Source organism: Chiroxiphia lanceolata, chromosome 8 (genome assembly GCF_009829145.1).
Source record: "Chiroxiphia lanceolata isolate bChiLan1 chromosome 8, bChiLan1.pri, whole genome shotgun sequence".
Lineage (NCBI taxonomy): Eukaryota > Metazoa > Chordata > Aves > Passeriformes > Pipridae > Chiroxiphia > Chiroxiphia lanceolata.
In genome coordinates this window covers 24,203,921-24,224,418 of record NC_045644.1, presented here as the reverse complement: position 1 = coordinate 24,224,418, position 20,498 = coordinate 24,203,921, and the positions used below count along the sequence as shown (strand labels likewise).

The following is a 20,498-nucleotide window of genomic DNA, read 5'->3' as shown; positions in this document are numbered from 1 at the left end:
AGGAAGAAAAAAGTCTTGATAACAAGCTTGGTAAAGTTGATAATACTAAATGATACTTTATAATACACAATAGGCACGATTAATGAAAAACAGATCAAGTTCAAGTACCATGAACCTATGTAAACATTAAAAATATTCTAACCATTGCAGTTGGCAATAGACTTTATATATCAGTTTCTCATATACTAAGGGTAGTTGAGCAATAATGTATTATCACATGTATAGCAGTGAACTTCCTTTTAGTAGAGGAGATGCTGGGAAAACCTGATGTGCGAGATAAAGTAATATAATACACAAGAGTTTATTGTCAGAGACTTTGACTGGGACTTGACTAAGATGGTGAATAGGTGGAAGGTTTGTGATTAGTATGTCTCACATTTAAATACTGTTTAGTATTCCATTGCCTAAACCTGCATGTTAATTAATAATTAAAAATTATCTTCAGAATATCCACCTGTGAACATTTATGAAAATAAATGCTTTATTATGCTTTTCCTCAAAAATATTGTTCCACCGATTAAAAATTACCGTGTCTAACTATTATTAGGTATGCACATGTAAATTATTACTAGATATCCACTATAGATATTATTACTAGATATTACTATATATGCTTCACTGATGCAGCTACAGACTTGTATTCAAAAGCAAAACTGCACCCACTGCAGAAGACAGAAAGAATCTATGCCTTTTCTCAAATAACTTATCTTAGTTCTGACCATAGGTTGAATTACAATTAGCTTATGAGAGGAAACAGAAATTAACATCTGCCTGCAGATCAGATTAAATTAAAGCCATGAATATGAGTAGATGCAGCATATGAGACTACTCAGTTAATAAAGCTTCATTCTACCATTGTTATATTGCCCACAGGCTGCAGCTGAAGGTCAAAACCAGACTTCATTTTGTTGGTTGCCATTAGGTATCCCAACATTCCACTGAATTTAGCAAAGATAAAAAATTATATGTGCTGTTGGAAAATACTTCCTTTTTAAGTCAGCATTCATTTTGGCCTTGAATTCAATGATTTTTAATTCAACCTGAGGATATTTTGTTTTATAGCTTGCTGCAGACTTAGTACTGCATATAAGACTGCTGCATTAGCAGAGCTCTGACATTTGACACTTAGCTGTGACTACTGCTATATATTTGATCCTTAGCAGCACCATTGACTTGTGAGAGGACATATTTGGATCTATCAGTGAGAAAACAGAATATTATGTCTTTAGAATACTATTTCAAAGATTAATCTTATATCGGGAATCACTGATTCCTTCAAAAATTGTGACTAAGTTGGGTATTATTTTTTCGTTATTTTGTTAATTGAAAAACATATAGTTCCAAACAGAAAAGAAAATACTAAACTGTATTAATTCTGGAGTTAAAGGTCACCTTTATACTGCACGCTGGCAAATACAACCTCAGTAAGAAGTAAGTGCTGATGAAGTCAGCAAGCAATTAAGGACATGACTCCTACACAACCTCTTCAGCTTACTAGTCACTTAATCATACAAGGTGTCGAGCCTTGTCACCGTGGACCTAAACCACATGCTTAATTTTAAACATGTGACTCGGTTACAGGATTCTGTGAGATTACTTGTGCATAACATTAGACACCTGTTTAAATGCTTTGCTGGATCAAAGCAGGAATGTTCAGCATTCTGCAGGATTGCATGCTAACTGGGTTTTACCTCATCCTCCTATTAGAAAAACACTTTGGTGGATATATGCTTATATAGAGGGAGGAGAAAGAGCATCTTCTGATTATGCTGAGATTCAGCTTTTCAAACCTTACTGTAAGGGCTGATGTTTGATAATGAAAGATTTATTTTATTCTAATTTAGTTTCAGTTGCAAATTGCCAGTTCTCAGCTGTTCAGCTCCAGACTGCCGTGAGAGACAAGAAAGCAAAGCAGGTCATTGCAAATGCTGCTCTTCCTGAATTATGTTGAGGTTATTGTCAAAAATAAACACCAAGTTCCTAAATGTGAATATATCCTGGGGAGAGCAAAGTGTAAGTGTCATAATGAACTGCAAAAAAATTGAGTGGCTGCTTGTAAACATATGGTCTCCCCTTTATGGTTTTAGTATTCCTGGTGTCTGATTTTTCAGTGTTAAGTAGATTTACACCTCATGGACATCAAGCTAGCTAGTGTTCAGAGCTGTTCTCAGTGGCTGGTTTCAGTACACATACATATTCACATTTTTGTTTGGTTTTCTCATTTAGCTGGCTTTTATGAAAATTTCCATTGGCCTATTTGGAGTAGAGCAGCACTACTGTTCTGCTACTATTACTTTGCTCCCCAAGTAATTTAAATTGTACACAGCAGATTTTGGAGGCCTACAGTATGTTAAGGCTGGCAGCTGGTTTCAGGAATGACTCGTAGAGCTTCCATTGTAGGGGCTCTGATTCTACCAGCAATGCCTCTCTGCAAGTGCCATGTGGCAAAGTTGGCTGCTGGACTTAAAAGAGAATTGCCCAAAGAAAACAGGCATCTTTAGATTTATATTTTACAATTACACTTTTTTCCCTCCATTCCCTTTTAGTCATTTCTTAGAAGGGCTAGAGTCAAAGCTAAATGGTTCCTAGAAACAAATAAATAAAGCTACCTGGCCTACACAATTCCAATATGCAAGATATCAGGTAAAGTGAATAGAAAAATGCTAAAAGGTGAGGCAATAAACATTTAGTTCTCCAAATTAAATTCATTAGAAAAAATTTATATCGGTCTATGTGATCACTATTATGGCAATACCTGAGCAGTTCTGGAATTCTTGGTTTATAGCTAGCAGTCATAGTCACAGAGTGAACACTGCTGTTGGAAACTGCACAAAGGTATGGGGGACGCTCATACTGCTGTGTGTTTTCATAATTATGGCACGTACAGAACTTATGTATTTCCTGTACTACTATAACAGTTTCTGTATTGCTCCATTTGAAGTTTCGGGGCGTATCTGGAAAGCCCAATGAGTGCCAATATTTATACAAAGAATGAGACAGCTTCCACAAAACAAAAGGTGTGCAGAAAGATGTCCTGGCATTGCCCTGATACGTTTTCAGGGTGATGTTGCTGTCTTGATTTGATACAACACAACAAAACCAACACAAAGCAGTGTCAGAAAAAGTTTACCCTGCTTCTTCTTACTTGTACCTGCAGCTATTCTTTGCACACCACTTATTTCTCTGTTGTTCTGTTATCATCATTTAGTACAGGGTGAAGAGTTTACTGCTTCCCTCTATGGTTTGGTCATCAGGGCCCACTCAGAAAAAGGGGAACTAATGGCTTAAGAGAGATGTTGTAAAGGTCTTTTTCTTCATGTGTTTTGTTTTAGGTATTGTTGATGCATTCATTAACTGCTGTTTCTGTATCTCTCTTTGTTAGTCTACCTGTGCTTAATAGTGGTTGCTACTATTCTGTCTTCAGAATATCCTGATATCTTTCTAATTTCTTCTTCCCTGTGGCAAAATCCCTGATTGGAAGGAAAAATCGTTAGTACCAACAGTAACAAAGAGGTTCTGATTCACAGCAGTCAAGAGTACTTTTAAGTGTGTGGATTGGTATTTATTAAATGCACTTAGAGACCTCAGAGGATATAATATGGCTTAATTAATATCACTCCTGAGGTCATAATTTCTACTGTCACATTTTTTCAGATGCCAGCCATGTGTTAACATTCCATTAATGCATAAACCATACACATTTTGCAATAATAAGTGGTTTTACTGGCAAGAAATATCTAATCAAATATCATGCGGTTTGGTAAACCTGGAAATAAGAAAATGAGGATGGGGAACTACACTTAGGTCCAACTCTTAAATAAAATACAAGGATATTCATGACTTGCTTTATCAAAATAAAAAAAAAGGCCAAAGAAAATGTTCTATGTTTGCAATATTCATTTGTATTAAAGTCCTATTCATACCATATGGATTAGTGTGAACAAGGGCTTTTCTTTAATATTTTATTTGGCTGGATTGAGTGCAAGGGTTCCAGTACTCTGGAGGTGATCACTTGGAATGACTGGGTGACCCATTAAAGCATTCTGCTGAGGTATGTCTTTGTCCTGCCAGCTGGAAGATTTTGCCAGGGTTAAGTGCCAAAATAGATCTCAATACGAAAGTTTTAACTAATTCAAGGAAATCGTTACATAACCTCACTGCCAAGAATAGTGTTCACGTATATGGTTACAGAGAGATGTGATGAGGTTGAATATATTCGTATTTGCAAAGTACTTTGATAAGAAGGTGTTGCAGTGTACAATATATTATCATGCTAAATATGTACCTTGATCTTTGAACAGGGATTGGGCAGATGCAAAGTAAGCTAAACAGAATTTTCAATTAACATGCACTGAAATAGCTTGTCTAAATTCTATGAAAGGAACAATTGCTAAAGATAATTATTTGCCATATGCAAATATATTGTTATATGCATATTAGTATCATCTCCTGTTAATATTTCCTCTTCAGAGTCTTTAAGACAAGGACACCAGATCCAACCTTAGGTGTGTTTTACATCAGCAGGGGCTCTTCCTCAGCGTCTCAGAGAGCAAACATTTTGCATTACAACAAAAATCTCTCAGAATTATTTCACGACACTATTTTGTTTCCAGTATCTACCTAATCACTACAATGTATTATTTTTCACTCTGCTCCCAGGGCAAAGTAGGAAGAGTGAAGAATAGTATTAAAGTGAGGCTCAGAGTTAAAGCAATACATCTGTGCTTATATGTGCAATACATCTGTGCTTATAGGTAAAGTCTGGTTGATATTGTGTCTAGCATTTGAAGTCAAGACCAAGTGCCCCACTGACCTCAGGAACAGAGATATAGCCTCTTGACTAGTAGAATCTTTGACTTTTTATTTTATGGTATTTCTGGGTGTAAGTGCTTGCCCTGCCACAGCCACTAACATTACATAAAAACCAACAGCGTGTTCTACAGGGACAACACAAATCCGAAGGAGGTTGTTGGTCACAAACAGTCATTATATAATGATGGTTACATCTGCATAAGGTAACAACAGCACATCCTATATGGGATTGTTCACCTGAAGACTGGTGTTGCAGAGAATAAATGCATACTTAATTGTTAGAACTTTGGCTTTTTACGTTGGAAAGTATTTACCTTTAGAGAACCTTAAAAAGCTGCCTGTTTAACATTTACTCTGTACCTTTAATCAAATGGGAAGGTTTCATATAACCATTAAACAAAAAAGTTGTGGTAAACAAGTATATGGTATATTGGTACATAAAAACTTTTAGCCTTTTTTAATATAATTTCCCTCTAAATAATAACATGGAATTGTTTTCTATCTTTTCCCCAGACCCAGACCAAATGCCTTTAGGCAAAACTGGGGAGTACACATTTATTCTCTCACATTTCACTTAAGAAAAAAAATTGTTCTTTGTATAATGTAGTCATCATTTAGAGAACACATAAATCTTACACTGTTATTCCATTCATAGGGGTTTTTTTCCAAACTGCCATGCCAAATTAATCCCTGGTGCAATATTGTGTCACCAGTGAAGCTGTGCCACTTACTTGCTTGGACTCTTTAGTTTTAATTGAAAGATTTATCATTGCAGAGTTTCTTTGTCTTCCGTACATGCATCCTTGGAAACCCTGACTGTTTTGCTGTTATTGTCTCCTTTATATAGTTTATGCTTTCCTTCTTTTTTAATCATAGTTTCCTTTAATGGAACACACAGAAAGTTTTCTCATATAAGAAAAATAAAAATCCCACTGTGATTTATACCTGACTCGTATAAATACAGTTATGCAACTTTATTTAGCTTTGTTGTGTTTATTACACTTAATTAAATAATTTGTTATTGATAATGAGTAATCTTGCAAGTTGTATTATAATAAAATGCAATAGCTTGTTCTTCCTCATACCAAGAATGTCCTAAGTGTTGGAATCATTGATGAATAGAGGTGGGGGTTTTAATTGCAAAGATCCAGGTTTGATGAATATTTTAAATACTTTGCCAGTGATACTGTACACAGAATATCCACAAGAGGGAACTGTTTTACATAGAGAGGAGCAATTTCCTTGCTGCTAAAACACTGTTTTCTGGAACCAAACCCTCCAGAATTATGTTGAGTTGGCATGATTGTGTCCTTGACTATGCTATATGGTAGCAACAGGAAAAATACAGGTAAGCACAGTGTTTGTTATGTTCTCTAGATAGTACTGTTAAATAAATTTCGAGCTCTTGTGTTGAAATATTAGATAGACAACTAATCTGAAAACTAATACGTGAAAGTTTTCTGTTTGCTTGGGATAGATCTCTCCAGGAAACAGAGCTGGAAAATCCTGTTTAGTCTGAAGGCAACATGAAATGCCATTGTTGCCTCGATGAATGAAGCAGGCTTTCTCAAATTCTGCTTTATAAAACCTACACTAGAAAGCAGGCCTTTCCTGATTCATAAAGGAGTAAGCTCAAATGGGATACTGTGAGGGATATTCATTCAAGGATCATTTGTGTCTATGAATAGGTGAACAAAATAAAAGTTACCTACTTTGTCTTTCACAGGTAATTCCTCTTAAGCAAACTTTTCATTGGTAAGGTAAGTCTCACCAGTTGATATCAATATTTACTTTTTAGTGTGAGTTTCATCATAAATATTTGGAGAACTGAGCCATATTTATGTAAATAAAATTTTTGTTTATATAGAGAACAGAAGAGGTTTTCCCCTGGATATATAGTGTGTATATAGCATATACATAGTATATGTAATGTACGTGTCTGTTGGTTTATGAATAGTTTTTAACCATCAGAACTTAAAAGAGCTTTTTACAAGTGATCACAATAAATCTCCTACCCTGTCTAAGTCTGTGTGTAAATTTTGTGTGAACACGTTCAAATCAAATTATTTTAATATAGAGACTACATTCTGTAGTGTTCTTGCTTTGCTTTAGTCTGAATTTTTCTTTAGGACTGTCCTTTGTGGGTACAGTGTTATGGGGATGATATTTTAGAAGTGTCTAATGATCCTGTTCACATCTGGACTGCTCTTCAAACTGGTGTCTGCAGCACTGAGCTGCAGCAGTACACAGAGTCAAATAAATACCTGTAAACTCATACCTTCTGAATGCATAAAGTAAGAAAACATATTTTTGGACTGCAGCACCTCTGTCAAATCTTCTGGGCCGTCTCAAACAACAGCAAGTGAAGACATATGTCATATGTCTGTGGCTTCAGAGACTCATCCCTTGTTATCTGCCAGATCAGAATATATGAGAAATTTCATCATGCAAAAGCCTTCCCTGGGATATGCTGTGCAGTTGCTCTCCATTGTCCCAGTCTTTCAAAGTGCACAGGGTTTGTGGTTTCTATTAGCTGTAAGAGTGCCCGTAAGTACCTGGCGCTTCTGAAGATCAGACATCAAGTGGCTGTGTTACGATGCTCCTGCCCTTGTTCCACTCCTGATGTTTGCTGATGGATAAAAGGATTCGTAGGTATGTGTGCAGCTGTGAAAAGGGTGCTGCTTGAACACCAACACAGGAATGTCGAGCAAATGACCATCAGGACTAGGTTCTGAGCCCAGGACCCAAGGTGTGTGATACTGTCAGAACACTACTTTGTGGCCCAGGTGGCTTTCTAGCTGTGGAGAGGGTTGGTAATGAAAAGACGTGTGAGGGGGTATCAGCTGTGGCAGTGCAGTCTGGGCTTGCATGTGGCAGCTGTGACATGCAGTTTCTTTTCAATCTGACTTGTTTTCTGCATCTAGAAATCTTCAACTATCTGTTTTCCTCCAGGACAGAGTAATATAGTATTCTTCTCACTTGTATACACCTCTATATTATTATCTTTCTCTATTCAGAGGCCTCTATTAAACCCCTCTTGAAAAAGGAAGCCTTCTCTTGAAGGAACAGACTGGAGTGAGACATTATGATAAACTCATGGAGCTAGACAAATGGTGGTGTTATTGCACGAAAAAATTGAGGGTGAGAGGGCTAGAGAGCCCCATAAAAAGCTTTGGGAAGTTATAAAAACTCATTGCCATCACTTAAGTAGAAAACAAAAACAAAACCCAGACAGATGCAGAAACAGAAACTATTAGTAGTAAAGGTTAAGAGATTACTATTTCATAATGGTGGCTCTCTGCTGGTGTAGCGACTAGATAAGATGGGGGAATGTCACGCACACAAAGGCTGCTGTATTTTACCCTTGGAAAGCTGTCAAGAGGATCTGCATAATACTTTGTACTCAGTGAGCAGACCATGTGCCAAATGGAGATTTTGATTTATATATAAATAAATACATCTACAGACATATAAATTCCTCTGCTTTTCAACGTGAATCCGAAAAAAAGGTAGGAGACAACTAGTCAGATTTTCTTGCTGGCTTACCCTCTCCCCTCCCTCCCCAAGCGTGTAATTTTAAATTGCTATTTATATTTCTAAGGGTTAATTTCAGGAATGTTCTTGGGATGCGCGGTAATTTACGGTTTGCGTTTGCGGAGCGCGTTCGCAGTACTTTCCCGTGTCAATTAAAGATAATCCACGAATGCTTTTAGCGGAAAAAACCCCCACGCCACGGTTCCCCGATGTTTATTTCACGCTCCCTTACCGCGTTTCCATGCCAGCCCCCCTCCCTCCCTCCCCCGCCGTGCGCATCCCCGGGCACCTGCTGCTGCAGCTCAACCTCCTCCCGCGGGCCCCGAGCGCGCCCCCCTGTCCCCCCTGCTCCCTTTCCCTGCCCCGCGGCTGCAGCCCCGGCCCCGAAGGCGCCGTTCCGGCCGGGCTGCGGAGGGGTCCCGGCGCTCGCCCATCGCAGCGGGGGAGGGATGCGGGAGATGGGATGCGGGAGATGTGCGCGGGGGCCCGGCGGGGGCCGGGGCCGTGACAGCGCCGTGCGTTGGCCGCTGCGTCATGACATCCTCCGAACCGGCCCCGCGCACGGCCGGCGCGGGGGGGCCGCCGCCGCCTGCCCCCGCCCCACCGCGGCTGCGGAGAGCGCGGAGAGCGCGGCGGCGATGGACGCGCCGGGGCCGGCGGGACTTGTTGGACCGGCAGCTCCCCGGCGCGGCCGGGCACCGCCTCGCCGCCACCTGTGAAGCGCCTCGGCGACACACAGCCCCCACCGCTCCCGCCTCGCCGTCCTCCGGAGCGGTCGCTCGGCGCCTCGGCGGCCCCGGGAGCGGGACCGAGCGGCCGCGGGGCGGGGAGCGCGGCGGGCGCTGCCCATGGGGCGCCGGGAGCCCGCCTGAGCCGGCGCCCCCCACCCGCGGCGGCAGCGGCAGCGCGGCACCCCCGGCCGGCCCGGCACCCCCGCCCCGCGGGGCCGTGGATGCGCCCCCGGAGGGGCCGCGGCTGCAGGAGCGGGGCCGTCGCGTCCCCCGGCGGCCGATAGGGAGGGGCGGGAGCCGGCGGCGCCGCTGCGCGTGTGGGAGCAACAGCCTGAGCGACAGCCGGGCCCTGGAGAGAGCTCCCGAAGGATGGGCGAGGAGGCGGCGGCAGCGCACGCACAGATGGGCCAGCGGAGGATGAATTAGGAGCCACAGGAGGCTGCTACCGGCACCGAGGGGGGAAGAAGAGAGGAAGGGGCTGGACTTGGAAGAGGAGGAGGAGGAGGAGGAGGGTGCGCGGGGGGGGACTGAGTATCGCTAATAACAAGTTAAAGACTAATAACAATAATAACAGACCACCTCCGGGAGGATCCGCGGCGGAGGCTGAGTGAGGGATCCCCGCTGAGGGCAGCGGGGTCGCAGCGCTGGGTATCTTGGAGAGACGCTCCGAGGCATCAGTTTGTGGTGGTGGTGGATGATTTTTTTGGGGTGGGCGGGGTGGGGGCTGTGTATGCGGGAGAAGGAAGGGGTGGGAATCTGAGGAGGAGACTATATTTTTATTATTATTTTTAATTTTTTTAACATTATTTTCACCGTACAACGAGGACGCTCGGAATTCACCGGCCTGACGGCTCCCGAGAGGGACCCGGGAATTGTGCGGTCGCTTTTCTTCACCTGCTCTTTTTTTTTTTCTTTGTTTTGTTTTGTTTGTTTGTTTTGATTGGGGGCTTTTTATTTTTTATTACTCTCCTTATCCGTTTCCCGCTGAGCAGCGGCGGCGGCAGCAGCAGCAATATGGCTGGTGATGGGTTTTTTGGGGGGCGCTGGCGGCGGGAGGAGCTCTCGGAAGCCCCTGCGCGCCCGGCTCGCTGTTAGCTATGGCAAATGGCAGCGGCGGCGGCTCCTACCCGGGCGGCAGCGGCGGCGGCGGCGGCATTAGAATGAGTAACAATATCAACGCCAACAATCTCAACACAGACTCGTCCTCCTCCCCCGTCAATGTGCCCAAGATGGATGCGCTCATCATCCCGGTGACCATGGAGGTGCCCTGCGATAGCCGCGGACAGCGCATGTGGTGGGCTTTCCTCGCCTCATCCATGGTTACTTTCTTTGGGGGACTATTTATCATCCTGCTGTGGAGGACCCTCAAGTACCTGTGGACTGTCTGCTGCCACTGCGGGGTCAAAAACAAGGTAACTCCCCCTCCCTTTCCCCTTCTGCTGCCGGTGATGGTTTGGTGCGGTGCTATTGGTGAGGAGGAGTAGTAGTAGGAGCCCAGCCTTGTAGACCAGGACACCTAGGCGAGGTGGCACTGGAGTGGACGCCGAAGGGCTATCGTTGGATGGCAGTGTGCTGTCTGCTCTTGTGGTACGGTTGCCATGGGCTGTTGGGAGCCGCGGGGAGTGTGGCTGGAGGGTGTGAGGTGCTGGGTGCAGTCCTGAGGCGTGTCCCTGTTCCCACCATTCTATTCCACGTAGGGACTCATTCGTTTTCATCTGGTGGCACGAAAGTTGCACCTGGTGTTCCCTCACTCTCAGTGAGGCACATGCTGGTGTAGTGGTACGGTGTGGATCAGAAGTTTATCTGCACCCCCGGGACCGCATATGATGGCGGGGTAGGAGCTTGCCTTTGCTGATCTAAATTCTCAGTTCCCTTGTGGAATGAGAAACTTTGAGAAATTTACCTTTTCAATCTTGCCACTCAAGTAAATATTTTTAAAGCTAGCTGACAATCTTTGATGCTTCTGTTTGTTAAATTAAACGTGGCTATCTAGAGGTATTCAGTACATTCATAACACACTAGATCAGTATTCTCTTAACCTAAGTGTGAAGTCTTTGAGGCAACCTCACTGCCTCTTCGATTTTTATATATTCCCAGCTGGAAGAAAGCGTGGTATGTGAAGGAAGTTCAGCTCCTGCTTTGAAGGGTCTCTTTTCAAACCAAAGCTAAGACTTACTCAGGTCAACACTTTAGTTTTTGATTAAGACAAATGGGATAGAAAGTGTTAAGACTCTGTATTGTGAAAGTGGATTTTGACAGACCCCAAAATAGACCGGCAGCTGGAGTTTCTCCCCTTCCCTTTTCACATTTTTTGAATTACAAACGGAATAATATCTGCTTCAGTTATTCCTGGCACACAGACACCCACAAAAACACACACACCTTTTAATATATGGTTGCTAGGTTGCTGGCTTGCTTTGACATACAGTGAGCTGGTGAGCTGTCTCCCCCTTTCTCCTGTCCCCTCCCCCCTAAACACACTTGATACAGCACATAACCCTGCTGTACGAAGGGCCCAGCATTTAGGGGAAACTACAAACAAAGTTAGAGCCTGAGAAGTTAAGGTACTTGTTTCTTGTGTAGTTTGGATTGCCTAAATGAACCTCCACATTCCAGTTGGGAGTTAAACTATTACAGTGAACTTGGTCTATGTATGGAAGGAGTGGTTGCTAGGGTTAAGGAATAAAAGCTTTTAAGTCAACTTTAAGCATCAGGAATCCGACCAGGCAGTACTACTTCTCTATAGGCAATTTTTATTTCATTTCAAACCAAACTTGAGCTTTCTTAGAGAGGTGTCAGCCAGGTACGATGACACAGCTGTAATGAATTTGTGATAATAAGATACCAGTTCCTCCAACAGTAAAAGACAATTTTCAAGAAAGGGTGAGTAGTTAAGACTTACCTTTGGTTTTTTTGAGTATTTAGCATTTTCTTCACCATGGAATGAGACTAATCTACAGGGGCTGTCAGGGATCTGGATGAAAAAGAAAATTCTTCAAGTTATTACCTCGTGCTTCTTTCCTTGAGAGAATGAAAAGTTACAGACTTGTACACAGACTTCTTTCATGTGGTGTCTTGGTGGGTATTGTTGATCAGATAATTCATTAGTGGGAGAACAGTTAAAGCAATCAGTGATTTCTTAACTGGTATAGAAAGGCATATCAGAATTGTCTTTAAAACTTCTTAGTCTAAATGTGTCGGTTTGGTAAGTAACAGGCATCATTGAGGGGTTCCAACACTTCCAGTCTGAATACTTTCACATACTATTGCTGTGTCAGGTTGTAAGACTTGAGTTTATTTCATCTTTGAGACCTGAAGTAGTTCTCTGAACGTCATTCCCCGGGGCGGGAGGATAAAGGACTCTGCAGGTAGGGGGAGATATATGTCTCTTTTTAGATCCTGTTTGTTCCACTTGTAAGGGTTTCCAAGGCTCTGGTGAAGAAGAACTTTCAAGGGCTGACCCTGCATTCATTACGTGATAAAATGGGGAATTGGAGGGAATTCTCTGTATGCAAGAAGTAACTAGTTATTGCAAAATACTTTTCTACTATTTAGGGTATAAAGTGTAACTGAAATAACAGCTGGAAATGTCTTAAACTTTGCTTTTATCAAGCACATGCTTTGTGCTGCATGGTGACTTGGGAAAGGCTGCTGGTGAAAAATGTGAATTCTTACATATGCTATGTTGACTCTATCGGACCTGCTAGCAAAAGCAATTTTAGAAGAAGTAGCTCCTCCTACTGTGGGATTGAAGAAGTTTTCTGCATATTAGGACCTTTCCTTCCCTGTGCTGCCTTTTCTGCTGCTCCACAGGTTGCAGTGGAGTTGGGTTATCTAGCATCGTCTCATGAGCTACATAAAAAGCAGTCCCAGTGAGAGAACCAAAAGGAATCTTTCTCATGTCTACTTTCTGTGGCTTCTTATTGAATAATTCACATATATATGTGAATAATTCAGAGTTACTGTGCTAACACTCGCGTCCATGTGTTATTGCAAGGAATTGCAAAAAGTTTCATTTTTTTCTCCCTGTTATATTCTAAGCACAACATTGTATTCCATGGATTTGTCAGTGATTGTCAACTTGACTTTATTATGTAACACTGTTGAATGGCTACATAGAAGTGTTTAGGATGTGGTTTGTTTGGTTGTTTTTCCCTTCTTAACTCATTCAATTTAAGGTTGAAATTTAAAAACATGATATAAACAGTTTAACAATTTCTGGTATGAACTTTCATTACAATTTTTTTCTTGGAGATAAGAAAGTCAAGATACTGTAAATCAAGAATATGCAAACTGCTAACAGAATGATCAACATTTCCCCTTAAAATTCCATATCTAATTTATGTAATTGTATATGAATAGAACATTACTCTTAATCATGTACTAAAAATGATTGCTGAGGTTTTAGGACTTTTGTACTCCACACTTGCTTTGTGAGTTGACATTTTAAAAAATCTGTCAAAAAAAATGTAAATCTTGACCTGTGTTGTCAGTGTTTCATGTAGTATGTCAGTCATTACAACTGAAGTCTTGTATTCCTTTATTTAATATGTTATATAATTTTAGATGCAATTTTTCAAAATTAGCTACAGTCCAATGGCAAATACTTAACAAAGGCTGTTTTTCTCCTCAGTGTTTACATCTACATTTGTAGTGATGCCTAGATATTGTTAAAGAACTTGTCTTGTCATTGTTTTTTCTTTATCCCTTGACCAACTCATTTCTGTTTCTGTGTATGAAAAGTAGAATGTGAGACTGAACTTAATTGGGCTGGTCTCTGACACCATTAGTTGCTCTTGTTTCTGGCAGTAGCAGAAAAATAAAATAAATATGCACGGTGACGTACACAGTAGACATAGAGGCTAAATGTGTATTATACAGTCTGTAGTTCTTTTGATTATATGGATCTCCCTCTGCATTTTCTATGCTCTTGAAGGGCATTTTCTACTGACATTATCCGATACCATATTGGCTTTGAACAAACTCTAAAGCATGAAGAGCGAGCAGGGGAATGCGAGAGCACAAGTTTGGGGCTCCTGGAGCTGGCCAGTGCAGAATGAAGTGGGATTTGTACCCTTCTGAAGAGTGTGATGCCAGACCCTTTATCGCTGCCCCTTGGTTCCTCAGTGAGTGATACCTCTTATGGACCTTATGTCATCGAGGCTCTAGCAGGTACAATGTATCCTTATTGCGATGGGTTCAGTGTTTTGAAGAGCTTTCCTTCCCCACAACCCAGGACTTGTACACATATAAAATGAAATTATGTTATGATTATGGATAGCAGTTGTTAGCCTGAATTTACAAGCTATAATAATTTTCTTTAGCATTGGTCTACATATTTTTGAAATCTAATAAATTATACAGATTTGGTCAGTAGAAACCAAGCAACGTTCTCATTTGTTTTGCGTAGAAAAATTCTGTTTTTACTGGAAATACAATATTTGCAGAAGTCTTCTTTGAAAAGTTAAAAAAATTAACCCAGAACTCCAAAGCCTGAGAAAATTTGTAAATGGAAAAATTAAAGTTTTCCTTGAAAGAGGCAGCAGTCATACCAAGCTGGCTCTCGTATATACTAGGTTTGGTGATTTCCAAGCAGTACCCACATAAACATCCTCTCCAAATAAATAAACAAATATGAGGCATGGCATATTGAGAAAAGTGGGAGAGTACATTGGAAGACACATGTGGACACGTAACGCAGGGGATCCCTTCATTTAGATCTGCACGTGGAAACCTCACCTTGACTCTCTTGAAGATGTACTGAGCAGCAGCGTATGATGAACAACTGGAAGGCTCAAGGGATTAGCAGTGGACTGTGATGCATTTTGCTTGTTAGTCACATGCACAGCCTGGCTCAGTCGTCCCTGTCTCATGGCTATCAGGTGGTCTGCGCACAATTATTCTGCGCGAGTCCCCCCGCACAGGTTGCCAGTTGAGAGATGGCCATGGTGGAGAGGTCAAGTTCTGAAAGAAAAGGTACTTGCAGCTTTTTGCAGATGCTGTTTCTACAAGTGAAAAAAGGCACCAATATGGAGAGGTGTATGCTGCTGTTTTCCGTGCTGTGAAAAGGAAGATACTTTTGGCTCTCTGGAGCTCATAATGGATTTCACATTTTATAAACACAGGCTAAAACTGGTTATGCATGCAGAAAAGAAAAGGTATAGACAAGGATTTAAGCTGTAAAACAAACATTCTCTACCTAAATGTTATTTGGATGCAGTGTCATACTTATTTTCAAGGCTTTGCAACACATACATTTAAGGAGAAAATCTGCATTCAGAAAGAATATACAACTCTCGCACGTTTGCAAATCTGTAAATGCTGGTTGGAAACCATTAGATTTCACATTTTTTCCAGTTTAGCTCAATAGAAGAAATGCCTATAATAGCAAACAGAAAGCTTTTAAGTAATAATGATCTATGTACCCAGTTTTGATGTGGTGGGATTTCCGAATGCAGAATGAGGGCAGTTTATAGCCCCCGAGACAGAAAGACTGAAAATTTAGATAGCACTGGTTCTAAGAATAGTCTCTGCAGGGACAGGATCTAATGATTATAATTAAAAAAAGCAATGGTGGTCCTTGTGTGTCCTGTACTGTTGCAAGAAAATGGTTTGTGAATCTTAGTCATTGAGTGTCCTTCCTCGAACAAATCCTAAAAAGAAGCAGTAATCTCTAGTCAGCAGGCAAAATACAGAGCAGTAGTCAATGTTCCTTCTAAGATTGGCTCTGCTATTCTGTGGAATCCAACTCCATTTATGTGAATTTCAGGATTGGCTGGTGATAATTCCTCAGCAGGCTCAGGCTGTAGTTCAGCAGCAGCAAGGCATTCTGTAGCGTGAGGTTGTAGGGCAGCAAAAATCTCTGGGGAGATGTAAACATAAATAACACCAGATAAAATTAGGGAACAGGGTATCCCTTTGGTTCTATTAAGCATTCGTAGTCACACTGTATAAAATTATGTACTTTACATGTATGAAAATTATTGAATTGTCAGAAGTCTAAGAAGGGTACAGTGAATACAGCTTGTGGAGGTTTTCTAAGGGCAAGATTGCTGAAACATTATATGTGGGTGTTAATGGTTAAAAAATATTTTTCTCCTCCACATATGATTTTAGTGACAGAAGGAAAGGAACTACTCTTTAAACAGCTCTCATAAAAAGCTGTGTTTCTGTAATGCGTTCATATGCTGCTACATGGCTGAAGGCTTAGAATCATAGAATATCTCAAGTTGGATGGGAGCCATAAGGATCACTGAGTCCAACTCGCTGCTCCTTGCAGGAATACAATGCCTGACTGGGAAGTGAGTGCAGAAGTCTGTTAGATCACAAGACCAGACTGGCGTTTATATGAACTTTACACAGAGCCAAATACGCCAATTCCAAATAAGACCTCATGGTTTGTAAGTGTGAGCACTCTGTCCGTGGCCCATAGGTCACCTTGGGTGACAGTGGAGGGTGGAAATGCAGCAGAAGTTTGATAGCACTTTTAACAATAGTATAGCTGCATGAAAAAATGAAAAAGAAAGATACCTATCTTCCATGCCTGTCAGAGATATATTGGTCAGGGAGGGCCCATTTTGAATTCTGATGGTATTTATAGCCTGAGAATACATCAGGTTTGCATCTTTGAGAGGAACACTTCATTTCCATATATAGTATGCATGGTTCTGTTTAAATGAATGTGCTGCCACTGAAATGTGTTGAGTTTAGTTTGCTTTGAGATGATATATTGCTTGTATTTGTCTGAGAGTTACAGAAACAAGAGTGTTATCCAAAGTCTGTTGAAACAGAGGGAGGCAGTCCTACTAACTTCAACGGCTTTGGACTCAGGCCTAGATGTTCACAGTGTTCTAGATGAATCAGATTTTTTTTTTAAATTATTCTTATGTTAACATTTTAAGCTTTTAAAAGCATTTTGCTTTTATTGTAGTGAGGTGCATTTACTTGGCTTGTGGCCATTATATCTGAGATATCAACATTAGAAACATAATATTTAAAAATCACACGAGGTGTGTTTCCATTGCAGTCAAGAATCACACCTTCTGCCAGGCTCCCCTTGGAAATCAAAACTTGAGTGGTATCATGGCATCTCTCCTGCAAGCTGGTGTGCAATGGTAAATATTGGCTCTTTTTTTAGAACTGCAGTAAGTGCATATTTAGTGGAACTGGCACAGGTCCCTTGCCCCATGGATCACCTGCAGGACAGGCACATGTGCTGCTGCAGCCCCGAGTCCTGGAAATCCCTTTGCAAGTCCTGAGCTTCACTACCTGATTAAAATATCAGAATAGCTAACATATAGTGGAGAAAAAAATCTCATCACCCCAAATCTCATCACCAGGCCAGAAAAGTTAGGAGGAGCACCATAACCTCATCAACAACTGTAGCATCACACAACAACTGAGTGGCTTGTCACTGTTACTATTAAATACAGGTTGCTTTTTCATTGCTCTTTATATAACAGGAAATAAATTTATAATATGATTTTGTTCCCCTTTGTCCAAACAAATGCCGACTAAATATTTTGGCATTTCCTTTCTTGTTATATTTCATTCATTTTTCATGGTATGTTTTACATTTTTATGTAATGGTTTAGCTCTTTTTTTGTTATACTAAAAGGGTAGCTCACTTTTAATTTGCTATTATTATTATTAATATTATTAATTAGATTAACTCTAGAACTCCTGGTATTGGATTAATTTCCTGTTTCAATTATGGGGAAACATTATTACAGATATCTTTTTAAAAAAAGCTATTTTCAAATGGTGACTTTAGTATTACAAAAATAAAGGGAAATGTATTAGAATGATTCTTTGTGTAAGTATCTTTTAGTTGTGATTATGAACAGATATTCTGCTGGACAGAAATTACTTGAAATGAGTTTGTGGCTTCTGTGACCTATAATGCTCATAATTGGTGTAGAGCACTTTAGGTGCCTTCAGATGTGGTGAATCCTTTGGCTACTGATGATTTGACTTCCCTTTTTTGAAAGTGAATTTGCTGGTCAACCGGCAGAAGTTGTGTGATGTTCTTACATTTTCTAGGTTATCATATTATATTGTTTCATAAAGAAGCTGATAAACTCTACTTGGGTTTTAAGGGCTGAAGGAAACACCCCTCCTTAGTCCTTTTCGTTTTAGTCACAAGAACAGCTTAGTTAGGGGAAACTACTGCAGGGTCTGTCTATATGTGGTGCAAACATTTTCCCCCATGAGAAAATATTTTTAGTGCTTTGATTATACACTTCTGATACATTGGTTTTGTTATATGGGAAGTTCTTCCACTTTGTATTAGTTTTCTTCTATTCCCAGTACACTTATATCCAAAGGCTTCTGATTCCTTCAGCATCAGAAACAGGGGACTACTGTTTTTATGTTTGCATTATTTTCATATCACTTAAGGCCCTCAGCTATAAAGCACTTCTTTTCTTTCACCCTTTATTGGTCTGGTTTTTGGTTTAAGACCACACAAAATTTTACCTGACTAAATGCTGGTTTTCCTCCACTGACACTACCTTATGTGTGTAACTTCTGGTGTTGTCTTTTCCTGAGTCAGAAGAGCAGAATTCATATTATAGATCTGTTGTTCCTAAAAGAAAACAACATTAAAAACTTCACAATTTTGATATTTGCAAAAATAATTTTGGTTTCTTTGCTGGAATGTGACCCTAGGATATAATAAAATATTTATTTACTTAAAGTGGAAAATGCTGTCCAACGCGTGGAGCTTTGACTCTGCCTGTATGATGTAAGCGATAAAATTTTAATGTTAACGTACATGATATGTACTATAGGAAAACCTTGGTATCTTTGTGTTGCCACCTGAATGATTCTATGTGATTCTGGGAGTAGAAAAAAGAGCATTTGCTTTTCCTGATTGTGGCATTATGTTTGTTATTTAAGGTTATTTATGATTTTAAAAGAAAACTGACATGCCAGTTGTTTAGGTTAATATGGAGGATCTGTGTCACTTGCACAAAATAGCCATTTAGGCACCAAAATTTATATTTAAGATCTGAATAAGGTCTTAATCTGAATTTATTTAAGTCAAAGACAATTTCAGACCATTTTCAGAAAGAGGTATTATTGTTCTTGAAAACCTTTTTCTTTATTTAGATGTTTGTCAATGGACATAACGGCTAAAATCTCTTTTTTTTTTAATGTTGAACTTACTCATCATAGTCTAGTCTTGAGTTGGGTTTATCTAAGCCTCTGGCTTATATAAACATAGGAGCAGATACTCAAGTGTTTTTAAAGTTACTCATGGTTTTAAAGCTCTATAAAGCAATAGTGTCTCTTGCGCTAACATGTAATACTCTAATTTTCTTTTTCTTTTGCCTAAGAGGCTGATACATACCCCATAATAAAAAATATTTATTTTGAGCTGATTGCTCTTAGAACTAACTGTAATAAAAATTAAATTAAAATAATTTTTTCATGCTCCCATTTGGAAATTAGGAGGGTAATCAGAACATGTTATTTCTATGGCTGCAGTTGCTTTAATAAAGCTATATATAAACTTTTGTCTTTATTGGTTGTCCATGCGATCTTTGTCTTTGGATTTATGTTCTTTGAAGTGAGAAATAGTAATGATTTAAAGTGAATAGATCTTAATCTATTGGCTCCTATGCCAACTGTGTACGAAAATAAAATGTATCCTTACAAGTGAGTAGAGAAACTGTGTTTAGAAACTTTCCTGTCTTATTAGAGAGTGGTTGAATGAGAGAATGTATAGTCATGACTTGTAGAAGTGAAAAATAGTTCAACCCCTAGGGTGAAATGTTTGCTTGTTTTTTTTTTAAAAACAAAAAAGCAAACCAAGAATTTCATAAGCATGTCTGTTTGATTTTTACACACCAAGAAATAGAATATTCAGTTTTGAAACAGCTAATGTTTCTGCCTGCAACAGCTTAAGGGTACTGCAGAAGGGACTCCAGACTTGCATCAGGTGCAGTAAAAGAGTAAACCTGCTGAGTTACTAGTTGTTAAAATCCTTCATTAGTGATCTACCAGGGCATTGCTGAGTCTTGCTGAGAGGAGGGTCAATGACATCCTGAGTTGATATAAGGAGTGTGGGTGTGTGTGTTGGAGGTGACTGGGTGATGGATAGAGCTCCACACTGTCATCCAGCATTTAACTGCGCTGTGTGCTCTTGAGCATATGGGAATAGAAATTTGATTTAGAGCATCTGATTGCATGATTATTTCTGAGAAGGTGTCTAAGCCACGTTTTGCAGTGTTTGCATCTACTTTATGAGTTGGTATAAAGTGCAGGTGATGTAAATCATACCTGATTTGACCTAATGCCTGTTGAACCTAAGTTATGTCACTTGAAACTTTTTTAAACACGAATTTAGTGCATTAAAGCAACTTAAATGTTTCGAGGCAGTGCAGTATTTTTATTTAGTCTTCTAAGACTGGGCTT

The 20,498-nt window shown here is 40.3% G+C and overlaps 1 protein-coding gene across 36 annotated transcripts in view; it reads left to right on the top strand.

The window, feature by feature from the left end:
* Nucleotides 1–9,819: 9,819 nt before the first annotated feature.
* The window catches only part of KCNMA1 (potassium calcium-activated channel subfamily M alpha 1), a 463,622-nt gene continuing 452,943 nt past the window's right edge, over nt 9,820–20,498 (top strand). For all 36 annotated transcript variants that reach the window (XM_032695589.1, XM_032695577.1, XM_032695576.1 and 33 more), the window contains exon 1: nt 9,820–10,489. In XM_032695589.1, coding sequence (XP_032551480.1) covers nt 10,175–10,489 — 315 coding nt within the window. In that variant the 5' untranslated portion in view covers nt 9,820–10,174. The remainder of the gene's footprint in view (nt 10,490–20,498) is intronic.